This window comes from Taudactylus pleione, unplaced genomic scaffold (assembly GCF_031769625.1).
Source record: "Taudactylus pleione unplaced genomic scaffold, aTauple2 ptg000041l, whole genome shotgun sequence".
Taxonomy (NCBI): domain Eukaryota; kingdom Metazoa; phylum Chordata; class Amphibia; order Anura; family Myobatrachidae; genus Taudactylus; species Taudactylus pleione.
In genome coordinates this window covers 50,637,209-50,655,657 of record NW_028284443.1, presented here as the reverse complement: position 1 = coordinate 50,655,657, position 18,449 = coordinate 50,637,209, and the positions used below count along the sequence as shown (strand labels likewise).

The following is an 18,449-nucleotide window of genomic DNA, read 5'->3' as shown; positions in this document are numbered from 1 at the left end:
TGGAGGGCACGTCACTGCGCAACATCGACTGAAAAGCCGAAGATGCTGCCGCCAAATCTTGGACAGTGTGGGAAAGCGCATCCACCCAGGGTGGAGGAGCTGTCACAGGAGCCTGAAACGGCACCACAGCCGGCTGTGCCACAGGGGTGGACTGAATATACATTGGCAACCCCGCATAGGGACCAACAGGCTGAGACCCCGGGTGAGTCTGCAATAATTGTGGGACACCCGGGGAATGGGGGACGGCAGGCTGGGGCAACGCCCTAGTAGGGGCGGCAGTCGGGACCGACAGACGGTCCGCGATGAACACCAGCACCTGGGAAAACATCGCCCATGGTGGCTCCTGCGACATGGGAGGTTTAGACGTACCAGGGACCGCCTGGCACCGTCCGCACAGGCCGTCCTGTGACAAATCCTCCCTATCCACTCCTGCAGAACAGCGCCTGCAGGAGAACAATGCCGGAGCCCCGGAGTGCTCAATCTCCTCCTCAGACATGACTTAGGAAGAAAACGTGCGCACTCACCAGTGTGCTGAACAACAGCCCACAATATGGCACAGTGTAGCACACAACTGTATGTGACGGACCTCACAAATACGTGATCTACATAGGTGAGGTCAGTAGAAACACCCTTCCCCCGCACACCTGTAGGGCTTGTAGGAGAAGGAAAGGGATAGGTACAGGCTGACAGTAAGTAGAAAAAAGACACAGACAGGCAGCACTAGCAAAAGTCACATACCATGCAGGAAGATATACTCACTGCACCTTTCCACTACAATCAACCTCCCAGATTCAGTGTCTGGGAGGGCTATAGTGCTGTGTACACTGTCCTTGTCGGGGGAGAGGTACACAGGGGGACCGGTCCGCGTGCTCCCTGAGAGTATCCACACTGCCAGTAAGAAAATGGCCGCTGGAGACCTCAGAGGAGGAGTGGCCCGAGTAGCTGCAGCTCAGCGACGCCAGACTCCGAGCTGAAAGGCGCGCTGAGCTGAGGGGAGGAGCCGCTGACAGGGAAGGCTTCCTCCCCTGGCTAGCATATTTAACCCCCAAGGTTGCGGCATCCCGCTTGCCGCTTAATTACCCTGGTGGTCTATGCCTCCGATGGAGGGGGGGCCGCCGCCACCGCTAGCGTCCCCGGTCTGTCCCCTAGACCGGGGGCATGGGACTGCATATAAAAGGCATTACCCGCGCACCGCCGCTAATCAGCGGTGCGCGGGTTACCTGATCTCCCCGGCGTCTTCCGGCAGCAGTCCCGGGGGAAGCCAGAGTCCGGCTAGTACAGACTCTGGATTCCCCTGCCGCGATCCCCAGTTCAGTGCTGGCGTCGCTGCGCCAGCAGGGAGAAGGAGCGGCAGCGTGGGCGTCTTACAGACAGCCCAGCGCTGCCGCTCTGGAAAAAAGAACTAATGTAAAAATAAATTTAACCTAGTTAAATAAAAAGCTTTAGGGGGCTGCTCCTGCAGCCCCCCCCGCAGGGTGACCCGACTCCGGCCGGGCACCATCTTAAACTGAGGTGCCTGTGGCTCGGGGGCGGGGTATAGGGGAGGTTGGACCCAAGTGCATCCTGGGAGCAGCTAAAAGCTTTAACTCCGTGGTGCCCGAGGATCCAGCTATACCCCCAAGGTCACCCTGTGGACCCTGAAGTAGAAATAGTCATACGCTACCAGCGAGCCAAAGTCTGTTAAACACATAACAAAAAGAGCGCATCAGATTTCCTGATGGAGCTGGTAGATACGTAGGGCACGAACCACATCCAGTGAAACTTCACCCTTAGAAAGTACTGAAGACTGAAAGGCCGGGACTACAATTTCTTCATTAATATGAAAACGGGATACCACCTTTGGATGGTAACCCGCTCTAGTATGAAGCACAGTCCTATTTTGATGGAAAATCAAATATGTGGAGCGACATGAAAGTGCTGCCAAATCAGAAACTCTGCGAGCTGAGAAAATAACGAGGAGAAAAAGTGTCTTCGCTATCAACCTTCTAAGGTCCACCTTACCCAAGGGCTCAAAAAGGAGAAGTTTGCAGTGCCCTGAGAACCAAAGATAAATCTTACAGTGCCACCGGAGGGACAAATGGAGGTTGCAGACAGAGAACCCCCCGCAAAAATTTTCTAACATCTGGCAGGGGAGCAATTCTGTGCTGGAACCATACTGACCATGTTGAAACCTGAACTCTCAGGGTAGCCAGGCAAAGAGCCAAGTCTAATCCTGCCTGAAGAAAAGCAAGCACTCACGAGACCCTGAAAACTTTAGGGTCATATTTTCCGTGGGAACACCAAAGAAAAAAATTATCCTGTGATAGATGCGAGCCAAAGGCTTCCTTGCCCTCAGCATAGTCTGGATCACAGAAATAGAGAAACCTTTGGACTTTAAGACGGAAGAGTCTAGTGTCATGCCGTCAAAGCTAGCAGAGGTAAACCCGGATATAAGCAGGGACCCTGCACTAGTAAATCCAGTCGTAGAGGCAGTGGAAGTGGACTGTCTATGGATAGACATAGATTGTTAAATCAATGTCTATTAGTATTGTCCTGCCGCAAAGTAGACTGTGCACACGAGATTGAAGAGCTGCAATCTTGTCCTCTGGCAGAAGTATCCTCTGTCCCAGAGTGTCCAGCAGCGCCCCTAAGTGCACCATTTGTTGAGTTGGAGAAAGAGAAGACTTTTTCCAATTGATTATCCAGCAGTGCTCTTGTAGGCAGACCATGGTCATCTGGAGATGATATTGGCACAGTCTCAGGAGATGTTACAATATCAGGAGGTCGTCCAAATATTGCAGTATCCTGACTCCTTGTTGTCTGAGATGAGCGGTCATGACTGCCATTATCTTAGTAAATACCCAAGGGTAGAGCCTGAAATTGGTAATGTTGCTGATCTACCACCATTCTCAGAAATCCTTGTTGAGATTGTGCAATAGGAACATGCAGATAAGCATCCTGTATGTCTAGGGAGACTGATAATACAGGAATATGCGGATGTACATGTTCCTTTAGCAAATCACGAGTATATGCATGCTTATGTATTTTATTTCCTGCATTGCAATTAAGCGCATATAGAAACGACTGAGATTATATTCATATAGTTTTGAGAGTTACAGAAGGCCGCATTTGTCGAATGGCCTCAGGCCTAGAAAGGATAAGGCCTTCCCTTTCGCTCTAAAGCAAGCAAGTGTGTGTCTGATGCAGCAGCCATCTTGTTTAATATTTTAGCTAAAGGGATGTTAAATGATGTATTAAAAAGTATATAGAGATTAGTGTTTTATTTCTTTGCAAGTGTGATTAACTGCAGCGATATGCATAGGTTAAACTGCTATATCCATTGTTCTAGCAATAAGAATTGAGGGTTTAAAATGTATCAGACTTGCTGTCAGCTGTTCTGCACATATCAAAACTCAGCTTTTATAAACAAAATAGTTAAATCAAGATGGTATTTGTCTGCAACAGAGGTGAAGGGAAGATGAGCAATTATGTTAGAATTCTACATGGGAACAAAAAGATAACACAGAAGTGTCAATATTATGGTTAAGACACATAACCAATTAGGGCCTAGCACATACGAATATTACTTTAATATTACCCATTGGATTAACTGGAGGTATAGCCAAAGTTATAGTATAAAGCTCACCAGAGAAGGAGGGAGGGGGGAGCAGTCGGAAAACAGAGGAGAGAGCACACAACGAGGGTGCCGTTGATGTACGTATGTATGAAATTGGCTGACTGCTATTCTGCACTGGGTGTGTCAAATTTATTTTACAATTATTCCCTACTGCACTGGCAAAATACATGTATAATTAAGCTGTCTTTAAGTAAAAGCAGTGTCATTTATTTTAGAATCTGTATTTGTGTGAATTATTTAATTTCTCTTTATAACAAGGTTTATAAGTAATATAGAACACAACGAGTTATAAGAGACCATGAAATCTCCAGGCTCCATTGCCAGCATAATTTACTGTAGGATTTCCATACAGAATTTGGGCACATGGATGAATCTGTTGAGACTTCAGATTCAGGATAGGGCGATGTTACCCATTTGGTTTCTGAATCAAAAACAAATCTGAATAACCCCTTCCCTGTTGCATCACAGATAGGGGGATTATGACTCCCGAACTCAGGAGGGTCCCAATAGCCTCCTGGAAGGCCAAAGATCTGACCGGGCCTACCGAGAGGGTTGTACCTACAAACCTCTGAGGAGGATGCCTGAGGAATGTGATGGCGTAACCATTAGAGACCAGCTCTCAAACCCAGGACATCCGTAGTCGTCTGATGCCAGGCATGAGAAAACTGTAGAAGTCGGCCTCCAACCGTGAGACCTTCCGGGGGAGGCCCGCCCCAACAGGCACTGAGCTTATCATCCGACTTGAAAGCAGAATGTCTGGTTGACCAGGATTTCCTCATCTGCGGTTTCCTGTGGGAATTATCCCGTCTAGAGAAAGACCGTCCCTTTGCCGTACCCTATGGGTGAAAGGAACGAGCTGATGAATGCCTATACTTAGTGGTAGTTGTAGATGGCAACCCCGCAGATTTAGAGGTTGCCAGAGTAGACACAGTCATCCAGCTCTGGTCCAAACAGTACCTTTCCAACAAAAGGCAGACTCCAGGGCCTTCTTGGACCCTGTATCCGCCTTCCAGGTCTTTAGCCAAAGGGTTCTTCGAGCCGCAACCGAAGCTGCCGATACCCTAGAAGCAAAGATACCTGCATCAGTGACTGCTTTCCCCATATACGTGGCTGCTTCTTGCATCTGCCTGAGACAGCTGTTCTCTGGTAGCATTCGGCATGCTATCCTCCAGAGCCTTCATTAATTCTTCCATAGCCTTGGCTACCCAGGCTACAACCATAGCTGGTCTGGTAATAGCGCCAGATAATGAAAACATTGATTTTAAATAGTTATAAAGTTTTCTAATCTGTAACCTGTTTTAATGAGGATGCTACAGGAATGGGTAATGTAGAGCTCTTGATTAATCTAGTTACATGAGCATCTACTGATGGGGGAACTCCCATTTGTTACGCTCACCCAGTGCAAGTGGGTATCGAGAGGTTAAATTCCTTGCAACATGAAAATGATAATTTGGAGTACACCATGCTTCAGACATGAGATTCGGCAATTGTTCAAACTGAGGAAAATAATCTTTAGCCACCTTCTGACGCCTAAAGACCAGATTATGGGGGAACCTCCGCTTCCTCTATACTGAGGACAGATCTAACCGCTCTCACCAGAGAGGGGACATCCACAGAGGATTGATGGTCTTCTTTCAATGAGCAAGATCCCAAACTGAGTAATCGGAGTGTGATGAGGAGGTAGAATTAGAATCCTGAGGCAATGTCTGAAGAGAACCTCTTATGCCCCTGCTTTACTGCCACTGGTCAATCAGCCTGCACCACTTGCTGAGGGGCTATAGACGGCAGCATACTCTGACTAGAGTGAGCAGAAGAATCAAACCAATAGGGATTCATGGGGGACATACATAAAAGGATGCAAATGCTGTGGGTATTCCATAGCAAGAGGCAATATCGTGGCAGGAGCGCACGACGCTGCAGCCCTGTCCACCAAATGCGACAACACCTGAGACCAAGAGGCCACCCAGGGTGGTTCTTGTGCTGGTGCAAGTGTACAAGATAGAAAAAGTGGCTGTTTACAATAGACACTACACAACCCATCTTGCACAAAATCCTGTTCAGACAGGCCTGCAAAACAGGATTTACATGATTTACATGATTTTAGCACAGGAGGCTCATCCTTCTCTCCTTTACCTTAAGACGTAACAATGAGTAACAGGTATACGGTATAGAGTATAAATGCAATGTGACTAAGTGAAGAAACACCTTCACACCACACACCTTCAGAGGGATTAGGAGAAACACAGAGATAGATATATCTGACAGTTTTGAAAAAAAAAAGGCAGTATAAATACAGCAGCTAGCATCACAGTCACATACAATGTATAAATATATTCAAATGCTAAATGCAAGTGGACTCTGAATCAACTGACCAGCCCCCTCAGGGGTACTGGTAGGATATAGAGTGCTATATACCTGACCCAATGGAGAGGTATACAGGGAGACAGACCTAACCTCTGCGACCAGCAGCTTTCAGCAGCGCACCCAAGGTGAACTGTGAGCTTCTCAAACACGAGGTGGTCAGAATTAGCAAACCAGATGTGGGAATCCGCTACTGGAAGTTGCGTCTGGGTTGGGAGAGGAGCGACTGGAAGAGCGCCTATCTCCCCCTAAGCTGCGATTTTGACAGCAAGAGTACAATTGCCTCACAGTAGTAAACGCTACCTAGTGCGCTCTAGTGCCTCTACTACCTGTCACCGGCGACAGACGATATGGCACCGGCCGCCTTAGTGAGGACCTGTATAACGAGACCTTCACCCGCGACTACGTCTCCTGCACTGGAAGACTAGACCGCTCCGCGCATGATTCCCCATGAGGAATCCTCTTACCTACCATCTTCGTGAATCCGATTGCAGTCCGGACCCCAGCGATGCTGCTAGATGAGCCACGCTGAGGTCCGCCGAAATATAGCAGTAATGGCGTTTCGGCATCGGTAGGAGTCACAGTATATGCGTCGTATTCGGCACCTAATACTGTTAAACTCAGAAGTTCAAAAAACGAAAGTAAATCAAGAAAGAAAAAACCTGGGACTGCCTTGGCGGGGTATATAGGGAGGAGGACCAGTGCATGCCGGGAGCTTCAAAGCTGTGATCTATTTGGTGCAATTGACCACTCCAACTACATACCCCCAAGGTAGATCCTGTGGACCCTGAAGAAGAAAAAAAAAAAAGTTTTAGTACACTATCTTGCAGGAAATCTTTGAATGTACTCATCTTATATATAAAATTCATCTGTTTATATGTCTGTCTTTAAGGTTATGTATTCAGACACCCCTGCACTGATTGGGATGAAATAAATGCGAGGTGGTCCAGTTGGATCCTGGTCAGGTTTTAGGGGGGTTAGGGTCCCAGTCGTTGGTGTACGCTGGGCAGAACTTTGACCCTTTGAGCCTGTTCTGGGCCTTCCACTGGACGGATTTGGACGATATCACATGATTTGGATGAAAACATGGGATCCCAGAAGACATACTAGGCGGGTTGAGGTCCCGGTCAGACCTCCCATTGTTGTACTCTGGGCAGAACTTTGACACGGGGAGCCTATCCTGGGCCTTCCACTGGATATATTTGGATGAAATCTTCAGAGGGATGGAAATTGGTTTGGGATGCCTAATGGAGTGGTTGGGGTCCCAGTCGGACCTCACAGTAGAGTGTACCGGGCAGAACTTTGACCCAGAAAGCCTGCTCTGGGACTTCCACTGGATGTATTTGGATGACATCACATAATAAAACTTAACTTGAAGATTTAAACTGGGGTAACGCTGGATACTTCAGCTAGTGTTAAATAAAGGACAAAGTAAAAGTTGGGTTTTTGCTTTGAGTGTTCTGACTGCTCAAGTGCCTTACACATAATCCACACAAAACCATAAACCAGTAACAAATAGGAAATGCTTGATAACATGGCGGCACGAGGGGGACCTACATTATTAATATTAGGCAGGTGGTATTAATGTTAATGCTGATGGGTCTCTATCTTTCTAAAAACTAACTGTATAAAACAATTATTCCCCAAAACCTCCCCAAAATTGTTTTAAATCAATACAAATAAGCTTTTTGAACACTTTTTTTTTTTTTTTTTTTAACTAATGTGCATATAAGCTTGGGGATCAAGGTCTCCCTACAGACCAGTGGAAGTTTCCATTCTTTCCAGGCATTTCAGCAATGTTCCAATCCACTCTGCTTACGCATACTTATATTAAGTAAAGATACACATACAATAAGGAACACATACCTGCAATATGAAAAGGTTTTAGAGTTCGGGTGGGTTATGTAAACAGCCTGCATACCAGTTGTTTATCAAAGACAGGCAAGAGATGTATAAGTAGTACAGCTTTAGTAGAAGTACCTGGCAAAATGATAGCCCAACACTATTTTCAACAGAGAAGCAGTGGAACGGCATAAAGCATATAGCAACAGTGTTACCATAAAGGAATGTGAAATAATTGTAGTGTTACCTTGCTAAAAGAATTTTATACTACTTGCAGAAATCAGATTGTGTCTTGAAACTTCATATGGCAGTTGTCTACAATATATTGCACTGAACTTTGTTGCCTAGCTGTCTGTGTAACTATATCAGTGCTACATGACTAGCACATACAAAGTTAAATTCATAAACAATGCCCATAAGTCTATGGAATAGGTCATTTCACTTTTGGTGGGGGTGCTCCTTAAATCGCTGGCCTATAATGAATTCTGCACATACACCTAAAAAATATATCATTCATTAAAAAGTTTCCTTTCATGCAAAGACCAAAATATTTGCAGTTCTAAAACAAATGTACACATGCTGTAGCCATAATGGTCATTTTTTTTTCTTGCATTTAAGTTACAAAACTTACTGAGACTGAAGGCATTTTCCAGTGTGAAGAACACCACAAACATGACAAGATCACAACACGAGTTAGAATGCTTGAACCGTGCAAATACTGCTAAAATGCAGTGAATTAACACAAATGTAAAGCAAAACATTATGTAACCACACTACAGTGATACTTTGGGGGGAATTCAATTCAAAGTGATGTTGAATAGCCGCGGGAGGGGGCTACCAAAGCTATTCAATTCAACGTGGAATTTGGGTGGGCTAAGGACTTCTGATCACACCCTCTGGGGATGCGAGGAGAAATCCGACAAAAGTTCCGGGCGAGCAGCTGTTTTACTGCTTAGCGCAGTGCTAACAGCTACGCGCCAGGCACTTCAGTCAGAGAATGCCGGTTCTCGCTCCTAAACACCCAGGTTAAGTCGCGAGAACCAACATTCTCCGACATAACAGCACACTGAATTGACTAGCTCCGGGAGCTCCCTCCCAGCGCTATTCAGTTTGGTTTGAATTTAATTCCACCCTTTATGTTAACAATGAATACTAGCTGAATACGACTTCTGTCTCCATGTGAGGACACTTCGAGCGACACAGGCCACAATGTGGTACTAGGTAAAAATGAATCAAAGGAAACCCCTGTGACATGAAAAATGGATGGTTCCAGAAAGGGCAGCATTCAAAGAGTCAAGCTTAACAAATTTTAATTTTCCAAGGATGTTACAATCCAATTTCCAGGGCTACTTTTCTGCAATCACGTTACATTAAAAAGTTAATTTTTTTTTTTATTATAAGACCAGTTAATGCTTTGCAAGCAAAAAGATAAAAATTGCATTCATTACCTGGCTGAAAATCTACGTCCACTTGAAACTGAAACTGATGTAGATGAGACATACACACTGCTGATTGATCCCTGAGCCATTTCTGGAGAGAAACAAAAAATATTTTTAAAGCCATCTTAACTGGGTAAAAAATTAAAATGCTTTCCTCGTTTTATTGATACTCTTATGTACACATGATTTTGAATTCTGTTTGATGGTTTTATTATTATATCCTATACACACACACACACACACACACACACACACACACGTTTCTCCTCCTTTGACGTTCAATTGCCCCCGGAGTTTGATCCGTCACATTATCCTTCATATTTTCCTATATGATGTTTGTATGTTTAGATCTGAAGGAACTGAATTTTTTATTTCTTGTTCACCCTATTATTTCCCCATGAAATAAATAAAAAATTAGAGAGATATATATATCTCTGGGGCAGCACAGATGGTGTAATGGTAGCATTACTGCCTCACAGCACTGAGGTCGTTGGTTCGATACCCACTACAGCCCTAACTGTGTGGAGTTTGTATATTCTCCCTGTGCTTGCGTGGGTTTCCTCCGGGTACTCCGGTTTCCTCCCACACTCCAAAAATATACTGGTAGGTTAATTGGCTCCTAACAAAATTACCCCTAGTGTGTAGGAGTGTGGGCATGTGGTAGGGAATGTAGATTGTAAGCTCCACTGGGGCAGGGACGGATGTGAATGGTCGAATATTCTCTGTAAAGCGCTGCGGAATATGTATGCGCTATATAAATGACTGGTAATAAAATAATAATATACACACACATATACAAACACACACACACTGGGGCAAAAAAGCATTTGGACAGCCACCGATTGTGCAAGTTGTTGCCTTTTAAAAGATGATAGAGGTCCGTAATTTCCATCATAGGTACACTTCAACTGTGAGAGACAGAATCAGAACAAAAAATTCCAGAAATCACATTGTATGATTTTTACACAATTTATTTCTATATTCTTTTGGAAAACAAACAGTTAAACTCAATACTTTGTAAAGTAACCTTGGTTGGCAATTACAGAGGTCAAACGTTTCCTGTAGTTCTTGACCAGGTTTGCACACACTGCAGCAGGTATTTTGGCCTGCCCTTCAATGCGGATCTTCTCTAGATGTGTCATGTTTTGGGGCTGTCGCCGGGCAACAGACTTTCAACTCACTCCACAGATTTTCTATTGGGTTGAGGTCTGGAGACTGGCTAGGCCAATCCAGGACCTTGAAATGCTTCTTACGGAGCCACTCCTTAGTTGCCTGGGCAGTGCGTTTGGGGTCATTGTCATGCTGGAAAACCCAGCCACATTGCATCTTTAATACTCTTACTGAGGGAAGGTGGTTTTTCCTCAAAATGTCACAATACATGTCCCCATTCATCCTCTCCGTAATACGATCAGTCATCCTGTCCCCTTTGCAGAAAAGCATCCCCAAAGCATGATGTTTCCACCCCCATGCTTCACAGTGGGTATGGTGTTTTTGGGATGCCACTCATCATTCCTCTCCCTCCAAACACGGCGTGTGGAGTTTATACCAAAAAGTTCTATTTTGGTCTTATCTGACCACATGACATTCTCCCAATTCTCCTCTGGATCATGTGCTGGCCTAAGCAGGGGGACCTTTCGGGCACTGCAGGATTTGAATCCATGATGTGTCACTAATGGTAACCTTTGACTGTGGTCCCAGCTCTCTTGAGGTAATTGACCAGGACATCCCGTGTAGTTCTGGGCTGATCCCTCACCATTCTCAAGATCATTGATACCCCACGAGGTGAGATCTTGCATGGAGCCCCTGGTCGAGGGAGATTGTCATTGATCTTGTATTTCTTCCATTTTTTAATAATTGCGCCAAAAGTTAATCTCTTCTCACCAAGCTGCTTGCCTATTGTCGAGTAGCTCATCCCAGCCTTGTGCAGGTCTACAATTTTGTCCCTGGTGTCCTTAGACAGCTCTCTGGTCTTGGCCATGGTGGAGAGGTTGTAGTCTGACTGTTTGAGGGTGTGGACAGGTGTCTTTTATACAGTTAACCAGTTCAAACAGGTGCCATTAATACAGGTAACGAGCGGAGGATAGATGAGCTTCCTAAAGAAGTAGTAACAGGTCTGTGAAAGCCAGAATTCTTGCTGGTTGGTAGGTGTCCAAATATTTATTTTCCGCAAGAATATACAAATAAACGGTTTTAAAATCATACAATGCGGCTCCCGGAATTTTTTGTTCAGATTCTGTCTCACAGTTAAAGTATACCTATGATGGAAATTACAGACCTCTCATATCTTGTAATGGGCAACTTGCACAATCGGCTGTCCAAATACTTTTTTGCCCGTGTGTGTGTGTGTGTACACATACACAGTCAGAAATCCACTGCACTCGCCACTCCCTGATTTGGGGTGCAGACCTGCACTCACCATTCCCAGGCATGGGGTGCAAGTAGCTTGTGATCACATTACTTAAATAAATTAAAACAGAAAACTCAATCACCATTGTTAAATCACTCACAATAATATATAAATAATGGGGTTTTGGTTCATGGATTGACCAACGCATTTAAGCCTGCAGCCCACATCACCGAACCCCACTTTTCTGCAGGTCCTACACTATGTCATACTTATGGAAACCTGGTAGCTGCTATTAGAGTTTAAACTGAAAAAAAAATGTTAACTGGTTTAAAAGCCATTAGTTGGTAGGTGAGCTTTATAGGCAAGGCAGTCACCAAACATAGCTTCTATCATACTACCAAAAAGGCAGAGGACACGTTATTATAAACGAGTTTGCACAGGGGTGCATGAGAAAGCTATGATCACAAAAGGTTAAATAAAAATTAACCAAATAAACAATTTAAACAATGTGGTCACAAGCCATTCCCATGCTTGGGAATGGCGAGTGCAAATCCAAAACTTAATTACCACTATGAGTGGTAATTACATTTTGGATTTTTTTTTTTTCATAAACCTGGTGAGTGCTGATTCTATTACAGGTCTTCTATTCATTGACTGTCTTTAAATTGAGCACCCCATTGTACTAACTATATATGTGGAGTGCGGACAATTTGGATATATATACACACATATACATACACACAGTCAGGTGCATAAATATTGGGACATTGACAGAATTTTCATATTTTGGCTTCTATTCACCACCACAACGGCTTTGAAATGAAACAAACAAGATGTGCTTTAACTGCAGAAGAGTATGGAGAAGGAAAGGAACTGCTCATGATCCAAAACATACCACCTCACCAGTGAAGCATGGTGGTGGTAGTGTCATGGCGTGGGCATGTATGGCTGCCAATGGAACTGGTTCCCTTGTACTTATTGATGATGTGACTGCTGACAAAAGCAGCAGAATGAATTCTGAAGTGTTTCAGGCAATATTATATGCTCATATTCAGTCAAATGCTTCAGAACTCATTGGACGGCGTTTCACAGTGCAGATGGAAAATGACCCGAAGCATACTGCAAAAGCAACCAAAGAGTTTTTTCAGGCTAAACAGTGGAATGTTATGCAATGGCCAAGTCAATCCCCTGACCTGAATCCGATTGAGAATGCATTTCACTTGATGAAGACAAAACTGAAGGGAAAATGCCCCAAGAACAAGCAGGAACTGAAGACATTTGCAGTAGAGGCCTGGCAGAGCATCACTAGGGATGAAACCAAGCGTCTGGTGATGTCTATGCGTTCCAGAAATCAGGCTGTAATTGCCTGCAAAGGATTTGCAACAAAGTATTAAAAAGTGAGTTAGATTTAGGATTGTTTAGTTTGTCCCATTACTTTTGGCCCCTTAAAAAGTGGGAGGCACATATAGAAACCGTTGTAATTCCTACACCATTCACCTGATTTGGATGTAATTACCCTCAAATTAAATCTGAAAGTCTGCAGTTAAAGCACATCTTTTTGTTTAATTTCAAAGCCATTGTGGTGGTGAATAGAGGCCAAAATATGAAAATTCTGTCAATGTCCCAATATTTATGCACCTGACTGTATATATGCATGTGTGTGCATATATACACACACACACATTATATATATATATATATCTATCAATCAAGTACCTTAGGGTGGCACTCCAATAATGTAAACAATGGTGCAGGTGCCCTCCAAAAAAGCCAAATGTAGGCCTCATACAAACCGTCCCAGCAGGCGGCACTCTGAATGAATACAAGCAGCACAGGTAAGTAGTGAAAACCACCGACGTTTCGGAACCTCTTTATTGATTATATATATATATATATATATATATATATATATATATACACACACATACACACACACACACACACACACACATACCAAAGATAAACTGGCACTCAGAGGTTTTTAAACTAAGGCTGAAAGAACATTTTCAACACAAGGCTGCTTCTGCTACAGAATCCTCTGCCATAGATGTTTTTCGACCCGATATCCATTAATGCATCATTGAAGACTCAATAGACTTTTGGATGAATCAGTGACTAAATTTGTGTCTGCCCTGGGAAGGTACATTTGAATTTATCAAAAGTGGAGTCTGACGCACTTCGGGACCTTGCGTCATATGTTGATATTGTAATCAGGCCCGCCGATAAAGGCAGTGCCATTGTTATTCAGGATATTACTGAGTATAGAGCAGAAATTCAATCTCAGCTATCTGACAAGGCAATATACAAAAAAAAACAAGAGATATGGTAAGAACTTACCTTTGTTACCTCTGTTTCTACGAAGTCCATAGGGTCCACAGGGTTGACCTTGGTGGTATAGCTGGATCTGGATCCACGGGCACCACGCAGTTAAAGCTTTGCTGCTCCCAGGATGCACTTGGTCCGTCCTCCTCTATACCCCGCCCCCGGCCACAGGCACCTCAGTTGGTAAGCAGCTAAGGCCGGAGGAAGAGACTAAACAGAGAGAAGGAAGACTGGAACACACAAGAAACCATACTCACAGAAATGGGAGACGGAAAACCGGTGACCAGCCACACAGCCCATTTGAAGCCAGGTGCGTCAGGGTGGGCGCCCTGTGGACCCTATGGACTTCGTAGAAACAGAGATAACAAAGGTAAGTTCTTACCATATCTCTTGTTTTCTACTTCAGGGTCCATAGGGGGTCCACAGGGTTGACCTTGGGGATGTCCCAAAGCAGTTCAACTAAGGGCGTGGACGCTCTTGTGCTGAAAGGAGTACCCGGCGCCCAAAGGATGCATCCTGAGAGGCGAAGGTGTCAAACGCATAGACCCTCAAAAACGTTTGAATTGAAGACCAAGTGGCCGCCTTACACAGCTGAACAGCGGAGGCGCCACGTCTAGCAGCCCAAGAGGGACCCACAGAACGAGTGGAATGAGCCTTAACAGAGGCTGGCACAGGTAAACCCTCCTGTGCATAAGCCTCACAAATAACAGAACGAAGCCAACGGGCTAACGTTTGCTTGTTGGCAGGCCAACCCCTCTTGTGAAAACCGAAGAGGACAAACAATGAATCCGACTTCCTAACCGAAGCAGTCCGGTCCACATAGATTCTAAGTGCCCGGACTACATCTAAGGAAGCCTCACCAGCTGAAAGATCAGGTGACTGAAAAGCTGGCACAACAAGTTCCTGATTAATGTGGAACTTTGAGACCACTTTGGGCAAAAACTCAGGACGAGTGCGGAGCACCGCTCTGTCCTGATGAAAAATCAGAAAAGGGGGGCGACAGGAAAGCGCCCCCAACTCAGACACCCTCCTGGCAGAAGCAATTGCGAGGAGAAAAACGGTCTTGAACGTCAGCCACTTGAGGTCCACCACCTCAAGAGGCTCAAAAGGAGGACACTGCAAGACCCGTAGCACCACCGCCAAGTCCCAAGGAGCCACAGGAGGCACGAAGGGAGGCTGTATCCTGAGAACACCCTGGAAAAAGGTGTGAACATCCGGTAGTGTAGCAATCCGTCGCTGAAACCACACGGACAAAGCAGACACATGAACCTTCAGAGAGGCCAGGCGTAAGCCGAGGACCAAACCTGATTGAAGGAACTCCAAGATTCTGGAAACCCGGAACACCTGAGGATCATAGTTTCTGGATTCACACCACTGAAAGTAAGTGCGCCACACCCTGTGGTAAATCCGTGCGGAGGCAGGCTTGCGTGCCCTAAGCATGGTACCAATGACCGAACTGGAGAAACCCCTAGACCTCAAGACGGCTGTCTCAAGAGCCATGCCGCCAAAGACAGCCGACCCAGATCCGGGTAAAGCCAGGGCCCTTGAGACAACAGGTCCCAACGCTGAGGAAGAAGGTACGGAGCGTCGATGGAGAGACACCTCAGATCGGAGTACCAAGGACGTCTGGGCCACGCCGGAGCAACCAGCACGAGCGTGCCGCCGTCCTGCTTGAATTTCCGCAGAACCCGAGGAAGTAAGGATATCGGAGGAAACAGATACGCCAGGTGAAACGTCCATTTCACCGACAGCGCGTCTACCAGACTGACGCCTGCGTCTCTTGTCCTTGACCCGTAAACGGGCAACTTGTGATTGTGACGGGAGGCCATCAAGTCCAGATCCGGCAGCCCCCACCTGTCCACGAGTAGCTGAAACACCTCTGGGTGAAGCGACCTTTCCCCGGGATGCACGTCGTGACGGCTGAGGAAGTCCGCCTCCCAATTGAGGACTCCGGGAATGAAGACTGCCGAGATCGCTGGAATGTGACACTCCGCCCAAGCAAGGATGCGAGACACCTCCGACATCGCTGCCAGACTTCGAGTTCCTCCTTGGTGGTTGATATACGCCACCGTGGTGGCGTTGTCGGACTGCGCCTGAACTGCCCTTCCGTGAAGAGCGGGACCGGACGACTGCAGGGCCCGATAAACCGCCCGCAGTTCCAGAATGTTGATGGGAAGAAGAGCTTCTTCCGCAGACCAACGACCCTGAAGTGACAACGAGCCGGTCACTGCCCCCCAACCCCGAAGACTGGCATCCGTCGTGAGCAGGACCCAGTCCGGGATCCAAAAGGGGCGCCCCTCGACCAGATGAGCTGTCTGAAGCCACCAAGCCAAAGACTGCCGAACCTCCGGGGACAACACCAGCAACTGAGAGCGGATCCGGTGAGGTAACCCGCTCCATTCCGATAGAATCAGCCCATGCAGGGGCCGGGAATGGAACTGGGCAAATTCCACCATGTAGAATGTTGACACCATGGAGCCCAAAACCCTCATAGCCGAATGGACCGACAGGCGGCAACTGCTCAGGCAACTGTGTATCCTCAGCTGCAGGGAGGAGACCTTCGCCGGGGTCAGGAAGATCCTTTGCTGATGAGAATCCAGCAGGGCTCCCAAATGAACCATCCGCTGAGATGGAATCAGGGAGGACTTTTTCCAATTTATCAGCCACCCGTGCGCTTGCAGGCAAGCGACCGTCAAGTGGAGATGATGAAGCAGTACCTCCGGGGAACTCGCCAGCAACAGGAGTTCGTCCAGATACGGTAGTAGCCGTACATTCTGGTTCCGAAGATGTGCGGCCATGACCGCCATAATCTTCGTGAACACCCTCGGTGCCGTGGAGAGACCAAAGGGTAGCGCCCGGAACTGGTAATGGTGTTGAAGGATAGCGAACCTCAGATACCGCTGGTGCGAAGGTGCTATCGGAACATGGAGGTAGGCATCCTGGATATCCAGGGACACCATGTAATCCCCCGGTTCCATCGCCAGAATGATGGAACGTAACGTTTCCATCCTGACTTGGGAATTCTGAGGAATTTGTTCAGAGACTTCAAGTTGAGGATAGGGCGATGAGAACCATTGGGTTTCGGCACCAGAAACAGAGAAGAACAGTACCCCGTCCCTCGTTGAGGAACGGGAACAATGACCCCTGCTGTCAGCAAGGACTCTATAGCTTCCTGAATCTGTAAAGACTTGGTCGTATCCTGAGAAGGGCTCGTGCAGAAAAACTGGTGGGGCGGTCTGTGCCGAAAAGACAGGGCGTACCCCTGGGAGACCACTTCTCGAACCCAGGCATCCGTGGTGGTATTGTGCCAGCACTGGGCAAATAGAAGAAGTCGGCCTCCCACTCTGGGGTCCCCCAGAGGGAGGCCCGTCCCATCAGGCAGAAGGTTTATCTTCCTGCTTGGAAGAAGGGCGCCTGGCACTCCAGGGCTGCTTCTTGGGCTTAGAAGCGGCCTTGGTCGTCGACTGCCTCGGGAAGGACTGACCTTTGGCCTTGCCCTGAACCCGAAAGGACCGAAAAGCAGAGCTCCGTACCTTGGTAGGAGCAGAAGCCGAAGGGAGGAAGGCTGATTTAGACTTAGCCAGAGTGTCCACAATTTTGTCCAAGTCTGGACCAAAAAGCAACTCCCCATTAAAAGGTAAGGCCTCCAGTCCCTTTTTGGAGTCAGCGTCAGCTCTCCAAGACCTCAGCCACAAGGACCGACGCGCCGACACAGCTGCAGTCGACACCCGAGAGGTTAGCAGACTTGCGTCTAACGATGCTTCCCCAATGTAGGAAGCCGCATCCCTCATTTGACCTATCAACGATCTCCGGAGCATCTTCCGGAAAGGTATCCTCCAAAGCATTGGCCCAGCTCTCGATGACCTTAGCCACCCAAGAGATGGCCATGGACGGACGGGCCACCGCCCCCGAGAGAGAGTAGATAGACTTCAAACAACTCCACCTTCCTGTCCGTGGGATCTTTCAGGGAGGAGATCGACGGCAAAGGCAGCGTAGCGCTTTTAATTAAGCGGGTAACGTGGGAATCCACCGCTGGAGGAGTTTCCCACTTCCTGCAATGAGCCTCCGGAAACGGATAGTTCGAAGCCAACCGCTTCTGCAGTTGGAACCTCTTGCTGGGCAACTGCCAGGCCCCTGCCATATGATCCGTCAATTGATCGGACAGGGGAAAAACCGTCGAAGCCACCTTGGCCTTTTTAAAATTTGGGTATTTTGACCTGGGGGCGGGCACATCCTCCTCAATGTGAAGGATGGCCCGCACCGCCCTAACCAATGCCGGCACATTAATGGAAGACTTAGCCTCCATCTCCTGGGCCCCGGCATCCGAGTCAGAGTCTTCATGGATCTCCCCGTCATCCGAAGACAAGTCCGTGTCCGTGAACTGAGCCGCCAGTGAAGCCGGAACGGAACCCTTGGACGCCCGTGGGGGCAAATCACTGTGCAACATATTTTGAAAAGCCGATGACGAAGCCGCCAGACTCTGAACAGAGCTGGAGAGGACGTCCACCCAAGGCGGGGGTAC

The 18,449-nt window shown here is 47.0% G+C and overlaps 1 protein-coding gene across 2 annotated transcripts in view; it reads right to left on the bottom strand.

Moving 5' to 3' along the window:
* The window catches only part of TFDP1 (transcription factor Dp-1), a 160,816-nt gene that overhangs the window by 10,614 nt on the left and 131,753 nt on the right, over nt 1-18,449 (bottom strand). For both annotated transcript variants that reach the window (XM_088458704.1, XM_088458713.1), the window contains exon 11: nt 9,268-9,349. In XM_088458704.1, the coding sequence (XP_088314830.1) occupies nt 9,268-9,349 (82 nt within the window). The remainder of the gene's footprint in view (nt 1-9,267; nt 9,350-18,449) is intronic.